The 13351-nt window shown below is 46.7% G+C and overlaps 1 protein-coding gene across 1 annotated transcript in view; it reads right to left on the minus strand.

Annotated features, from left to right (window-relative positions):
- Positions 1-13351, minus strand: part of Fam20a (FAM20A golgi associated secretory pathway pseudokinase) — a 50884-nt gene that overhangs the window by 2573 nt on the left and 34960 nt on the right. The window contains exons 2-8 of the mRNA XM_028761259.1: positions 10110-10294; positions 9416-9466; positions 7587-7665; positions 2656-2748; positions 2049-2164; positions 1433-1613; positions 317-426 (exon numbers count right to left, since the gene is read on the minus strand). Of these exons, the coding sequence (XP_028617092.1) occupies positions 317-426; positions 1433-1613; positions 2049-2164; positions 2656-2748; positions 7587-7665; positions 9416-9466; positions 10110-10294 (815 nt within the window). The remainder of the gene's footprint in view (positions 1-316; positions 427-1432; positions 1614-2048; positions 2165-2655; positions 2749-7586; positions 7666-9415; positions 9467-10109; positions 10295-13351) is intronic.

Here is a 13351-nt window from a genome sequence, read left to right on the forward strand (position 1 = left end):
CACCTTCATCCTGGCTTCCTCTCACCAAGTGAAGGGAACATCCGGCTTCAAATGTTGATACCCATTTGGGTCTGAGGGCAGGCGGGTACATTTGCCTCAACCGTGGCAACCCCTATCGGAAACTGGCGCCTCCCCACCCCCTTCTAAGAAACCAGGGCATGTCGGTTGTTTGTTCCCTTGGACTCCTGTGAGCGTATGGGAGATGCAGAGCTGTCTAATCCTCCCGATCCAGGCTGTAATTTTGGCGAAGGTCTTGCGGAATCCTAGGCAAAGAGTGGAGTACAGTTCTGGCAGGTGCCCTGAGTTGGGTACCTACCAATCAAGAAGTCGAAGACAGCCATGTCGATGATGCTGAGAAGCCGGTTGCTGCTGTTGTACGGGTAGACCTGCTTTACTGTGTCACAGTAAAGGGGGTTGAGCTCCCACCTGAGGGGGAGAAGAAGTCCTGGGGCTGGAAAAGCCAAGATGCCAGGGTGTTGGGGGCACTCACAAATCCCTGCTTCCCCAAGCTTGCCCTGGCCTAGTGATCTCGGGATGCCAGGTAGTTAGCTGCCTGCTTCTGGGAGGACCCTGGGTAAGGGCATCTGCAATGAGAGGTTGCAGATTCCAGAGGATGGGAAGGTTTAGAGTCCTCTGACTTCGCTGAACGCTAAGTGGGAGGCTGGGGTACCACATGCTAGAGGGAGGTCACGGAGCAGGTGGCGGGAAGGCTGGCGCCACACCTGCTCGCTCTTGGTCCTTGCTCCTCCAATATTCCCACAGCACCCAGAACCTCCCACAGGCTGGCTACTATGCTAAATATGCTGTGTATAGCATATTTATATACGGGCATATAGCCAATGGCTCTTGCTCCAGGTTTTACTCCCTCAGTTCTTGTGTGCTTTTTTTTGAGTTACCTGTGGTACGCATGTATATATGCATCCACTTTCATGTGTGTGAAGTGCACATGTGTGTGTAGGTGCACATGTATGCAGGGCCTGAAGTTGATGTCTAGTGTCTTCCTCCATTCCTCCCCGCTATTTAGTGAAGCAGTGTCTTTTCTGAACCCAGGGCTTGCAAATTCCCACTAGTCTTACCTGTCCTAGCCTCCTCGAATAGGGGACCCAGTGTCCCTGTCTGTCACATGCTTAGATTATAGGTGGCTACCATGCCTGGCTGGCTGTCAGTGGGTTTTGGCTATCTGAACTCTGGTCTTCAGGCTGACAGGACAAGCACTACCCACTGAGCATCTCCTCAACCTCCCCGCCCCCGCCGTGGTTCTTTGTTATAGAATAAGTGCCTTACAACCCAGTACATGAGCTAATGGGAATGAACATCTAATCTCTTAGGGTCACTGAGAGGACTGAGGCAGTATGAGGGTTTAGTGCGACCGCCCTGAAGAGCTGGACTGCAGGGTCCTGGGCATGGGGGTGTGGTCAGGAAGCCAACTCACTCCTCTTTTCCTGACAGGGAGTAGGAACGGATCCAGGGATTGGGCACAGACAGTCTGGGGGCCAGGTTGAGGGACGGCAGGAAGGCGGAGAGGGAACCTTCCAGCAGGTGTGGGTTGCCGCAGACAGCGTACTCAGTCTTGCACATGTACGGACACTTGGCGAAGAAGCACACGTTGTTAGCTGGAAGTTGAGGGAGGAGAGAGAAGTAAAGTGGGGGCTGGCAGGTTATCTTCTGCCCTGAGAAGCCCTTTAGGAACAGGATGAGGAATTCAAACTCCCACCTTGGGAAAAGGCTGTTGGGCCTAGGGGTCCATTTTGGGTACAGAGTTACAAATGTCTCAGAGCATCCTATCCTATGATGAATGCTCTTTGATAGGCTGGATGCGTAATCCCCAGCTTCTGGGAGACCATCATCTCACACAGCTCCTTACAGCCCATCGTTTATCCGATGTGATGCTTAAGTAGACCCGTCCGGGCTTGGACGGCAGCACCCTCCTACCCCAATGACGCATGCGTTAACGTCAGAGCTCAGACCACTGCTGAACCTACCACATGCTGACATGATGCTTTACCACAGACTTAAGACCCAGAGTATGGCTCTGGCTGATACTCCACCTGGAGACACAAAGAAAACACTCTGCAGGATCTCATTCTTGGTGACCTCTAGGATTTCCTTGGTGACATTCACCAGTCTCCCTACGGTTGGCGGTACCCGCCGGAAGTCCAGAATCCTGGAAGAGAAGGAGCCTTGTTCAGATGTGAGGGATAGGCAAGGACTGGAGAAAAGCCCTGTGTCTGGACCAACAAGTGTTTCCTTATAATTGATTCATGTTTTTCCAGGCATACTGATGTATACCTGGAATCCCAGTATTTGGCAGATAGAGACTGGAGGGTTAGGAGTTCAAATCTAGCCTCATCTATGGAATATGTTAGAGGTCAAACTGGGCTTCATAACATTCCTCAGCAAAACATAACAAAACTTAATAAAACAATAAAAAGATACACATCTTGTTCATTACATTAAGAAGCCTTGTGTTTTTAACCTAATCGAGTTGGAAGGAGATATTAGGCTTGAAGGCCCTACACTGAGGTAGAAGAGATGAGATACCAGAGGAGCGAATACTGCCACTCTCCGAGTTCTCCCCAAAAGTCTGGGTAGCATCCTCTCCCCAGGGGACTGGCCCTTGCAGTTGGTGCCATCTTTGGGGGTGGGCAGACCTACCTGTCCAGGTGGAAAGCTGCAATTTCAGCATTGTGTCTCTGAAAATCTATGAAGTAGAAGAAGTCTTCGGGCGTCTCCTCCTCTCGCTGCTGTCTGGAAGGAAGAAAGGAGTCACGCCCTGGACTCAACCTTCAGTGGTGAGCCCTAGGAGTGAGCCTGTGTGGTGCCTTTCATGTGGATGTAGATGGTGGACCCACAAATTAAGAATGGGCCTCTCCCTTCCTGAGTGGGGAGTAGACATACAAAGAAGGAAGAAGCAGGCTTTCTGTAGGCACTATCAGTGCCAAGTTTCCTGAGCATGGAGCTTTGCAGGAGAGTGGCTGATTTGCCCCATAAACCAAAGGGAAGAAAACCAAGCGTTCCTGTGCAGGTGTCAACAGGAGAGAGCGGGCTATTAGAAGTGATGGTGGAGTGGACCTAGATGCTCACACATGCAAAAAAGGTGAGGCATGACCAGACCTGGCAATAGACAAAACTTAATATGATTGCAGACAAGGACTGGAAAGTTATGGGTCTGTGGGAGAAATACAGGAGACAGAACTCTTAGAAACTCAGGTGGGGCATGAAAATGGACGCAGCCAGAGACCTAAGGGAGGCCCACATAGATGGTATTGATCTAGTTCCATTTTCAAATTGCTAATAGATTCTTGAAGAACATCATCCTGCTGGGGGATGTGAGAGTAGGGGGATGGTGCCGTGTTAGGAAAGTGTTTCCTAATTACTTGGGGCATCCTGGGCCTACTTCCGGCCTCCACACTGACTTCAGTATTATGCTAATAAATGGGGAAGGATGATGACCTTCGAATAATTTTATAGTCCAGAGTGTGGACCTGTTCCTAAGACTGGATAAACAAAGGAAGTCGTAAACAGAGGTAGTAACATAAAAAACAACACAAACATCCAGCTTCCACAACCAAAATAGTAAGGCACACTTTGCCAGAAGAGCACAGGCCAATCCAGAAAACCTGCAGCGAGGCTGTCGGACAGACTTAGACTATAGAGATGTAGCCAGGTCTAGCCTAGCCATCACATTCAGGGCTGAGGGTGTGGCTGGATGCTGACTGTCTGTCCCCATTCTACCATAAGAACACACACTCTCAGATTTTCATATGAGCTACGATAGATATAAAATTGGAAGGTTATTTTTACTTGACACCATCGATTCTTCTATTTTGAGCACTAAGGAGTGTACCTCTCATATACAGTGTGTCATATATATTACATCTTAAAATATCACCTTGGAGACAGTGAGATGGCTCAGTGAATAAAGGTGCTTGCCACCTAACTTGATGACCTGAGTTCTGTCCCTGGGTTCCACACAGTGGAAGGAAAGATCTGAGTTCCAAGAACTGTTTTTGACTTCCATGTGTGTGCTGTAGAATTTGCAACCAGTCTCAAATAAACAGACAAACAACAAACAAATAAATGTAAACATATTACCTTCATGTTTAGAATGCATAGATTTATCTTTGGAAGATAAATCTATGTTCTTTCTGCAAAGGGACAAATGCCTTTCGCTTTAAATTACTCAAAGGGAAGGCCCACATATGTTTGTTGTTGTTGTTGTTTTTTAAAGAAGGGAATACATTTTAAATGACACTATGCTTGATTTTTGAACTAAATTTCATAGAATTGTAGATGAAACTTTGTGTCGTATGTATGTATATGTACATGTCCTGTATTGCTTTGCTTCCTTGTTCCTAAGATGGCTGGACTTACTGGTAGTCTTGTATGGGTACTCATGACTTTAAACTCTCTCTGGCCAGAACCCCACTGATGGACCTTACTAGGAGGATGATGCCAAAGAGTGGAAAAACCCAGTCTCTTAAAAATAAGACAAAGGCACATGGCCTCAGGGAGGTAGCTCAGTCTGAAAGCAGAAGGACTGACATTCAATCAGAACCTACATTCAAAGAGACACTCACCTACTTGGTGAGTTCTAGGCCAGTGAGAGACTCCATCTCAAAGAACAAACTAATGAACAAAAGAATAAACATATAGGACCTAAGGAACAACAGACAAGGCTGGCCTCTTGCCTTCACACACACACACACACACACACACACACACACACACACACACACGTGAAAGTACCTGCCATCACCACACACACACACACACTCAATTTGTTGACTTTAGTGCTCTCTGTGTTTGGCTATACGATGAGATCCCCTCCTGATACCGTCCTTAGGAAGAGTAATGTTTTTACATTCAATTTCTTTTATAGATTAATTTATCTGATGGAGGCAGATTCATTAGCTTGTGTGGTAGCTATATAAGTTTCATTGGCAACTGAGTCAGATAGAGAAAAGCCTAGGAAGATAGCAAAAACACTTCTGGGTGTGTGTATAGCCTTTCTAGAGTAGGTCATACTATGAGGGCATTTTGTGGAGGCATCGAAAGGAAGAAGACAGGGTTAGTCACTGAGCCTTGATCCCATCTGATATGTTGTTTTCTCTGCCTCCTGGATACTATGGTAAGAACTGCTCTCCTTGGGGCTGGAGAGATGGCTCAGCGGTTAAGAGCACTGACTGCTCTTCCAGAGGTCCTGAGTTCAATTCCCAGCAACCACATGGTGGTTCACAACCATCTGTAATGGGATCTGATGTCCTCTTCTGGTGTGTCTGAAGAGACTGACAAACACATAGACAAACAACAAGGAAATAAATGTAAACATATCACCTTCATGTTTAGAATGCATACTTTCCAAAGATAAATCTATGTTCTTTCTGCAAAGGGACAAATGCCTTTCACTTTAAATTACTCAAAGGGAAGGCCCACATATTTTTTTTATTTTTAAAGAATGGAATACATTTTAAATGACACTAGGCTTGATTTTTTGAACTAAATTTTATAGAATTGTAGATGAAACTTCGTGTTGTATGTATGTATACATACATGTCCTTTATTGTGTTGCTTACTCATATACATAAAATAAATAAATAAATCTTAAAAAAAAAAAAAAGAACTGTTCTTCTCCAACATGACCTCTCTGCCACAGACGACTGAGCCCTTTGACACCTCTGGCCAAAAACCAAATCTTTCTTCCGTTAAGTTGCTTATTTTGGCTGTTTGGTTACAGCTATGTAAAATCTAACACTGTAGGAGGACTTCGTCTGTGCTGGCCATGTGGCCTGATGGAGCGATCCAAACATCGGTGGCAACAAGAGAGGCGAGGACGGAACTTTCTTTTGTCCTAATCCTGACACTCAGCCTGCTACAGGGATGACAAGGACCAGAGTTAAGGACTTTTGGCAGCTGATATGTGAAATGTGTGTATGGGGAACATTTTTAAGTTCATATATTGTTTTATATGTTGGGTGATGAGATTTAAAAAGAATCAACAAATATGAACAGACGATATTCAAATATTTCTTTCATTTCACTGAATGGCTGTATGTTTAAACAACTTGGGTTTTACATTTCTAATGGAGAAAACTCCTTATCTGAAGGGTTCTGAAAGTTGCTTGGTCCTTGGGATCATGGGGAGTGGAGCTAGAACAAGCCCCCTGGACTCTGAGAGAACCGGACTTAGACATTGCAGTCGTTCAAAGTTCCAAAGGGAATCCAGCTCGCAGCTCTTCTACTCCAAACTTGTCCTTAAAGCGATGCTTTTGTTCCTAGTTCAGAGACTGAAACTCAATAGTGTTCTTGTCTCTAGCCTCCACTGCACCCAGTGACCTGGCTATTCGGGAGGTTTCTTCTCGGTCAGCCGGAAAGTGTGGCTCTAAGTTAACATGAATAAACAGCACTGGAAGGCAGAAAACTTTAGAGGACCATGTGATATGAGCAATGGAACCCTTTGTGGGGACATTCTTTCCTATGCATGTCATCCACAAGAAGAACATTCTCCAGGGCCAAGGCATTGCACTCTACTCCAAGAAAGCCAAACTTGTGGCCTTCAGACCACTGGAGGTTAGTACACACACACACACACACACACACACACACACACACACACAGAGCCATCATTCTACCCACATACATGTACTTGAAATCCAAAGACAGCTGTTGTTATGAATAAAACATAAACCAATGTTAATGCATACTTGACTTTATAGCAGCCTTTGTTAGTGTCTAGGTTTTTAATCAAAGCAAGCATTGTCATGGGAAGTAAACTCTGTTATGTCAAAAAGAGGGTGATGGTTATTCCTGTATGCAGGTGAGGATTCATTTTAGTAGGAGAGTCAGCTTAGCAGTCTGGCTGCTTGCTGCGATTCTTGGGCCTGCCTGCTGTTTACTGTGTGGAGTCTTGGGCAAGCTGGCTTTTTACAGGTGTCTTCACCTCAGTGTAGACATTATATCAACACTCGGCTTCTGAGGGTCATGATGTCCAAAACCACAATTCATGTAGTGTGTGCAGCATCAATGCTACTGACGGACCAAGTCAACAGTGAGAGTAGCTGTGCTGGTTTGAATAGGTGTGAGCCCCACAGACTCATGTATGTGAATGCTTGGCCCATAGGGAGTGACACTATTAGGAGGTGTGGCCTTGTTAGAGGAAGTGTGTAATTTCGGAGGCGGGCTTTGAGGGCTCCTATGCTCAAGCTGTGTCTGGTGTGAAACACAGTCTCCTTCTGCTGCCTGTGGGTCAAGATGTAGAACTCTCAGCTACTCCTGCACCAGGTCTGCAAGCCTTCCACCATGCTTCCGACCATGATGATAATGGACCAAATCTCTGAAACTGTAAGCCACCCCCAGTTAAATCTTTTCCTTGATAAGAGTTTCCACAGTCATGGTGTCTGTTCAAAAAAAATAATAAAACCCTAACTAAAACATTAGCTGTTACTGTTTTTAATTATTATTATTGTCACCAGAAGAGTTCTCTGTGTGGGGCAGGTGGGTATGAGGACACTAGGTCACTTTTGCTACCTTTCGGTTAAAGCTTCAGGATTGTCACCAGGGGTCCCGGTGAGGAAGGCTTCACTTACCTCATGGGTTTGAACATGGCTTTACCGAAGTCCGAGAACCTCAGAACCAATTTCAGGTGGACCCCACTGGGTTTCACAACTGTGAGGGGTAAAAGGGTGATATCTAAGCAGCGGGCTGTGGTGCCACTCAGAAACCAAGCCTTTTTCTGCTACTTAAAAAGACACCAAAGACCGAGCAGCAAAGCCCACATGTTAGGCTGTGGCCCATGTGTTCAGAGGGGCCCAGTACAATTATTCTGTCAGTTTGGGAAAAGGTCAGGTAACACAGGGTTCTCCAAGTAGACATCACTGAAAACTTCCCATAAACTACTTTCCTGAAGGGACTGGGCCTCACTGCCTTAGGTTTCAATTGGGATCTCATAAGTTTGCACTATATTAAAAGCTTCAGTGTCCATCATGGCTCCCTATGTGAGAGTCTGGGCCAGTGCTAGGTCTAGGGTTTTTAAAATTCTTGGTTTTATCTTATTTTGCTTTGTGGTGCTGGGAATCAAAACCAGGAACTTTTTTGCTTCCTGTTTTAAAACGGTATTTTTGAGAATGTCATTTATGGATCTGAAAATTTGTGAATTTGAAGATTTATTATGATGCGTATGCTTCTCCTTAACCTCTTCCCTTCCCTTCCATTGCCTCTCCTCCCCTCTCCCCTACTCATCGTGTGTTTTCATTTCTCTTCTGTACCCATTTCCCTCCCCTCCCCTCCCACTCTCCTTCCCTTCCCTCCTCCTCCCCACCCCTTCCCTCCCCTCTCCTCCCCTTCCCTTCTCCTCCCTTCCCATCCCCTTCCCCTCCCTTCCCTTCTCCTCTTGTCTTCCCTTCTCTTCCATTGCCTCTCTTCCTCTCTCCCCTACTCACTGTGTCTTTTCATTTCTCTTCTGTACCAATTTCCCTCCCCTTCCCTTCCTTTCCCTTCCCTTCCCTTCTCTTCCCTTCCCTTCCCCTTCCTTCCCCCCTTCTCGTCCCCTCCCCTTTCCCTTCCTTCTCCTCCCCTCTTCCCCTTTCCCTCTCCTTTCCTTCCTCTCCCCTCTCCTCCCCTTCCCTACTTCCCTCATTCTTTGAGATAGGGTCTTAGTGTGTAGTTGTGGTTGGCCTTGACCTGTTAAAGTAGCCCAGTTTGGCCTGGAACTCACGATCCTCCTGCTTAGCCTTCTCACATCCTGGGATGACAGGATGCGCCATCTCATGGGGATGTAGAAATGATGCTCTGCAATCTAGGTCAATAACTGTGACCGCTCAGGGCTGGGGCCAACTTCCAGGCTTCGCTTGTTCAGACCTACCTGAAACCAGTTTGCAGCACCCAGAGGGGAGCTCTGTTACCTTTTTCTTCTGGATTTTCCATTCTGTCTGACATTTACCCCAGTTAAGTTTCAACCTTGGTTGCGTGAGAACCACATGAGATATTTTAAAAAGGTTGCCATGGGCCTCCTTCTCTGTGGTTGAGCCCAGACGTCTGGAGGAGGAGGCCAGGCCACAAGACTTTCTAAAGCTCCCAGGGGTAAGATGCAGCATCAGGAAACATTGTCCTGTACAATTGCCGCTTGGATCTAAAATCCTACTCCAGTCACCGGAGATTCTATCAACATTCAGATTCTGATTGGGAAGATGGGAGCAGAGACGGAGACACTGTGCTTCTAACAAGCTCCCTAACGATGCTGGTGACACTTAGCCCTGCACCACATGTTGACCAGTAAGATGTTCCCCAGAGATTCCAAGATGCCTTTGACTGTGGGTGGCTGTGGGGGGCAGGGGAGGAGGGAGTGTTATATTCTCTGAGGTTGGTCAGGGAGAGCCCGTTGGAGGCTGGCTGGAGGTGGGGAAGTCATGTAACTTACTCTGTGAGCAGTCACAGGCCCCTAGCAAGGCTTTTTCATCCTGGCTGTAATCTGCAAAGAAGAAGAAGAGTAATGAACATTTCTTGATCCCGAGAGAGCTGGCCAAAGATGAGCTTCCACGTCTGATCCAGCTCTACAGGCGGAGGGACTGATACAGCTTGGGAATCATAGCCATGAGTACCCAGACGGCTATGTTTTAGAGTTCAGGGGTTACACTATTCTGCCTATTCCATCTCAGGCTCCATGCTTTCTATCCCATATACTCCAGCCATTCTTGGTCTAGCTTTGTCTCTGCTAATACCCTTCCATGTTGCATGTCCTGTTATAGGTGCTTGGACACACAAATTCGAGGTTAGTAGACCTCTGTTTGAATCTTGGCTCCAGCCCTGGCTTTGCCCAGCTTGCCGATCTACAACTGTAAATGGTAGTGGTACTATTTATGTCAGAATGGCATAAAAAAGGAAACAGCTCCTGGTACAATGGGAGCACTCAGTATATAAGCACCTTCCTTAAAGAGTACAGAGCATGTCCTTAGGTCTCTGTGATGAGCTCAAGGCTACACAGTCTTCAAAAGGAATGCGATGTGCCTATTAGCGTTGTATGATCATGTATGGGTGGTAACCCTTGACTGGCTCCTGGAGCCCGAGCCTCTGGGAGAAAGTCAGTCCCTCCTGATTAACCCCATGAACCTCACCAGCACTGATGGTGGGGAAGTGTCTCATGTCATGGAGGAGCTTGCTGACGACAGGGCTGGATCTAGAGTACAGCCCGTGGCTGTTGATGCCCAAGTGGAACTGGACCCAGCTGGCCTCTGGTCGAAATTGCAGCGGGGGGTCCAAGGAGGTGAGGTTGAATTGTTCTTTGTAGATCTTGTGCCGTCTGGAAGAGCCAGAAGAGGGATTTGGCTGAATAAGAATGCAGAGACCCGAGGAAGCACTTTCTGCGCACTGTATTCGTGCTTCCATGCACTCAGCAGGTGTATGAGCATCTATTATAGGCCAGGATTTACGCTGCTTTTAGGATATCACAGGTAGGTAATTAAACAGCCCCTGTTCCCTCCTTGCCCTCAGAGAGCCTCCAATCTTAAGGAGAAAAATCATGTTACACGGTTACATACAGACATAAATAAATACTAAGTTACAAACTCATGTTACAAGGTTACATACAGACATCAATACTGAGTTATAAACTGTGTGAATCCCGAGAAAGAAAAGGCAGGTATTTCAGAGTAGAAGTGGGCACGTCTCAACTTTGGGATCCTGGCTGCACTTTGCATTTCTCCTATCTCTCAATATTTTATACCTCAAGGAGCAGGGAGGTGGTGGAGAGAAGGCAACGGGTAAGGATAAAGGGAATGGAGGGTGTGGGTCCTGGCATCAGGGAAAAGGGTGAATGGCTGTTCTCTGACTGATCTTTCCAGATTTTTTTCTGCTAAGATGAGAGCAGAAACTTACGTTTCTGCTTTTACCATCTCGGAGAGTCTCTCTTGGGAGACAAATGGTCTGCCTAGGAAGTAATTAGGGAAATATAGGAAAATTCAACCTTCAAATTCCAATACTCTGGGGGCTGATGCTGCTATGTATGAATTCTGGGTGTGCAAATATCTACCACGTGGCAGCATGGACGTTCATGTTCCTCCTCTACCCATGTGTGGAGAACGCTAACTCACAAGGGTGGACTGAGGAGCTACTGATTTCTGTTAGTTTAGACTTAAAAGACAGTGAGCTTAAAAAAAAAATTCCCTTTAAAAATAGTTTATTATTTATTTTAGAATTTTACACACGAGCACAAAGGATTTTCATCATGTCCACCTCTCCTTCGCTGCACGAGCTCCTCCAGTATCCCCCAGCACTGAACTTTCAAATTCGTGTCATCTTCCTCTGTAATAGTCACACACACACACACACACACACACACACACACACACACCCTACCGAGTAAAATTAATTTGTACACCTGTTTGGCGATGTAAACACTGGGGTGGAGGAGGCATGCAGCCAGAAAGGCATCTTCTGCAGGAGGACCTAATCGAGGACCAAGGATTGCTGCCACAGACAATGCCAGCCAATTGGGAACTGCTGTTTAGAAGAGATGCCTTCTTGGGACCAATGGGGTGCGGGTGGAGGGTATTAAAAGAACTTGCAGCAGCGTTCAGATGAGCTTGCTTCGGCAATCTCACCTGCTCCCAGAGTCTGTGTTGTTGATTCCGTGCCACCTCACCTCCCACCCCAAGGACAGGTAGGGTCGGCAGCAGGCAGTCCAGGGCACAGGTAGCACACGTGGGCATGGGCAACCTATCATCTGGAGGGCTGCCCCTGAGTAAAACCAGCTCTCTATCTACAGCCACCTACTGACATAGCAGTGCGGCCTTGAGATCTCTTCCTTCATCCACAATGGCACGCTGATTGGTGTGATCTTCTGAAGGTCTTGTTCTGGTAGCTGTACTATCGAGAGCTCATGGGTGCTGCATCCCTGTCCAGTCCAGAAGACACTTTCACTTTTCCCCCTGGTTGTCTGGCTCTTAACGATGTTCCCGGAGCCCTAGTCCTTTCTGGATGTCCACGTTAGAGTTCTTCTTCAGCCAAGTGTAAGAACAAAGCTCAATGATACACGGAGAATGGATGGATGCTGAGTAAATTTGCATTGGTTGACATGAGTACCGCCATGTCATCCTCCCCTACCCCCGACAGTGGCAGGCCCTTCCTCCGATAAGTCTCAGAGGAAAGGGAATGCCTTCCTACAGTTCAAATTTGAGTGTTTACAAATGACTTACCAGTGTGTGCAAAAACTAGCATCCTCTGCTTCCTCCTCCAGGATGACTGCAACCTGAGAGCGTTCCCCAACTAACTCACCCAGCCTATCCAATTCCTCTTTCTTGTACTGTATATAATAAACTCACTCAATTTTCTGCTTGCATAGCAGGTGCCCTTCCTCAGAGTGAGCACAGCCCACCCGATCTCAGCTTTTCTGTGCACGCATCTGCCATTGTTTCTTCATTCCCATGTTGTCCCAGCCAGGTTTCCAGGACCTAACCATGCAGGATGTGGCAGTGATACTGGCCAAGAAACCAAGAGTTGGTTACGAAACACAGATCTGTACTTCCTCTACCTATAACAAATAACCCCCTGACTGGAAAAGAAGGCCATGGAACGAAGACATTCATTATTAACTTTTCTGTCCATGGGAGTGATTTCCCTGTGTATATAAGGAGCCAAGAGGAGGCGGTGACAAATTCAGTTTCTACCAGGCTTTCAAGCTGTCAAGTGTTGTTGACCCTGGACATCCAGGTCCTGATCAGGTTGTTCATCTGGGCATGCTCTGACCCAGGAATCAGCCTTTCAGCATCTAGACTTGTTTTTTTCAAAGGCCAGCATTGAGGGACAGGGTTCTCAATGTGTTGATGTTGGATGAAGGTTTCTTTAGTTTTTCGGGGAAGTTCTTACACCTGGCATTGAATGTTCACTCCGACCCTCTGGGTGTCTGCCATCTTTTGTTCTTGACACTTGAATTCACTGTCTGTTTGGTCTCCTGAGAGTTGCTTTTCCACCAGGCCACGGGATTGTTAACATTAGCTTTGTTCCTTGTGTTCCATTTTCATTTGTGCTTATGACCTGTTGTTGTCCTTGGACATAGCCCAGTAGCACCCCTATCCTGCCTGGACCTTATCCTTCTGTTGATCCTGGGCCTTTAGCTCCTCTTTCCCAGTGGTCATCCCTCAAAGCTCTGCTGGCCTTAGACTCTTGCCTTTGCACAATCCACCATTTTCTTTCCATCTGCACTCCATATTTTCTGTTATTCAGACTTAATTGTGAAAATAGGGAACTGGCAAAGAGGATGTGGCGAAGCTGATTTTGGACAGTAACATTTTACCATCATGGCAGAGAACAAGGACAGATGTTCCTGGTAAAGAAGAGAGAGAGAGAGAGAGAGAGAGAG

This window comes from Grammomys surdaster, unplaced genomic scaffold, assembly GCF_004785775.1.
Source record: "Grammomys surdaster isolate TR1022 unplaced genomic scaffold, NIH_TR_1.0 126906, whole genome shotgun sequence".
Lineage (NCBI taxonomy): Eukaryota > Metazoa > Chordata > Mammalia > Rodentia > Muridae > Grammomys > Grammomys surdaster.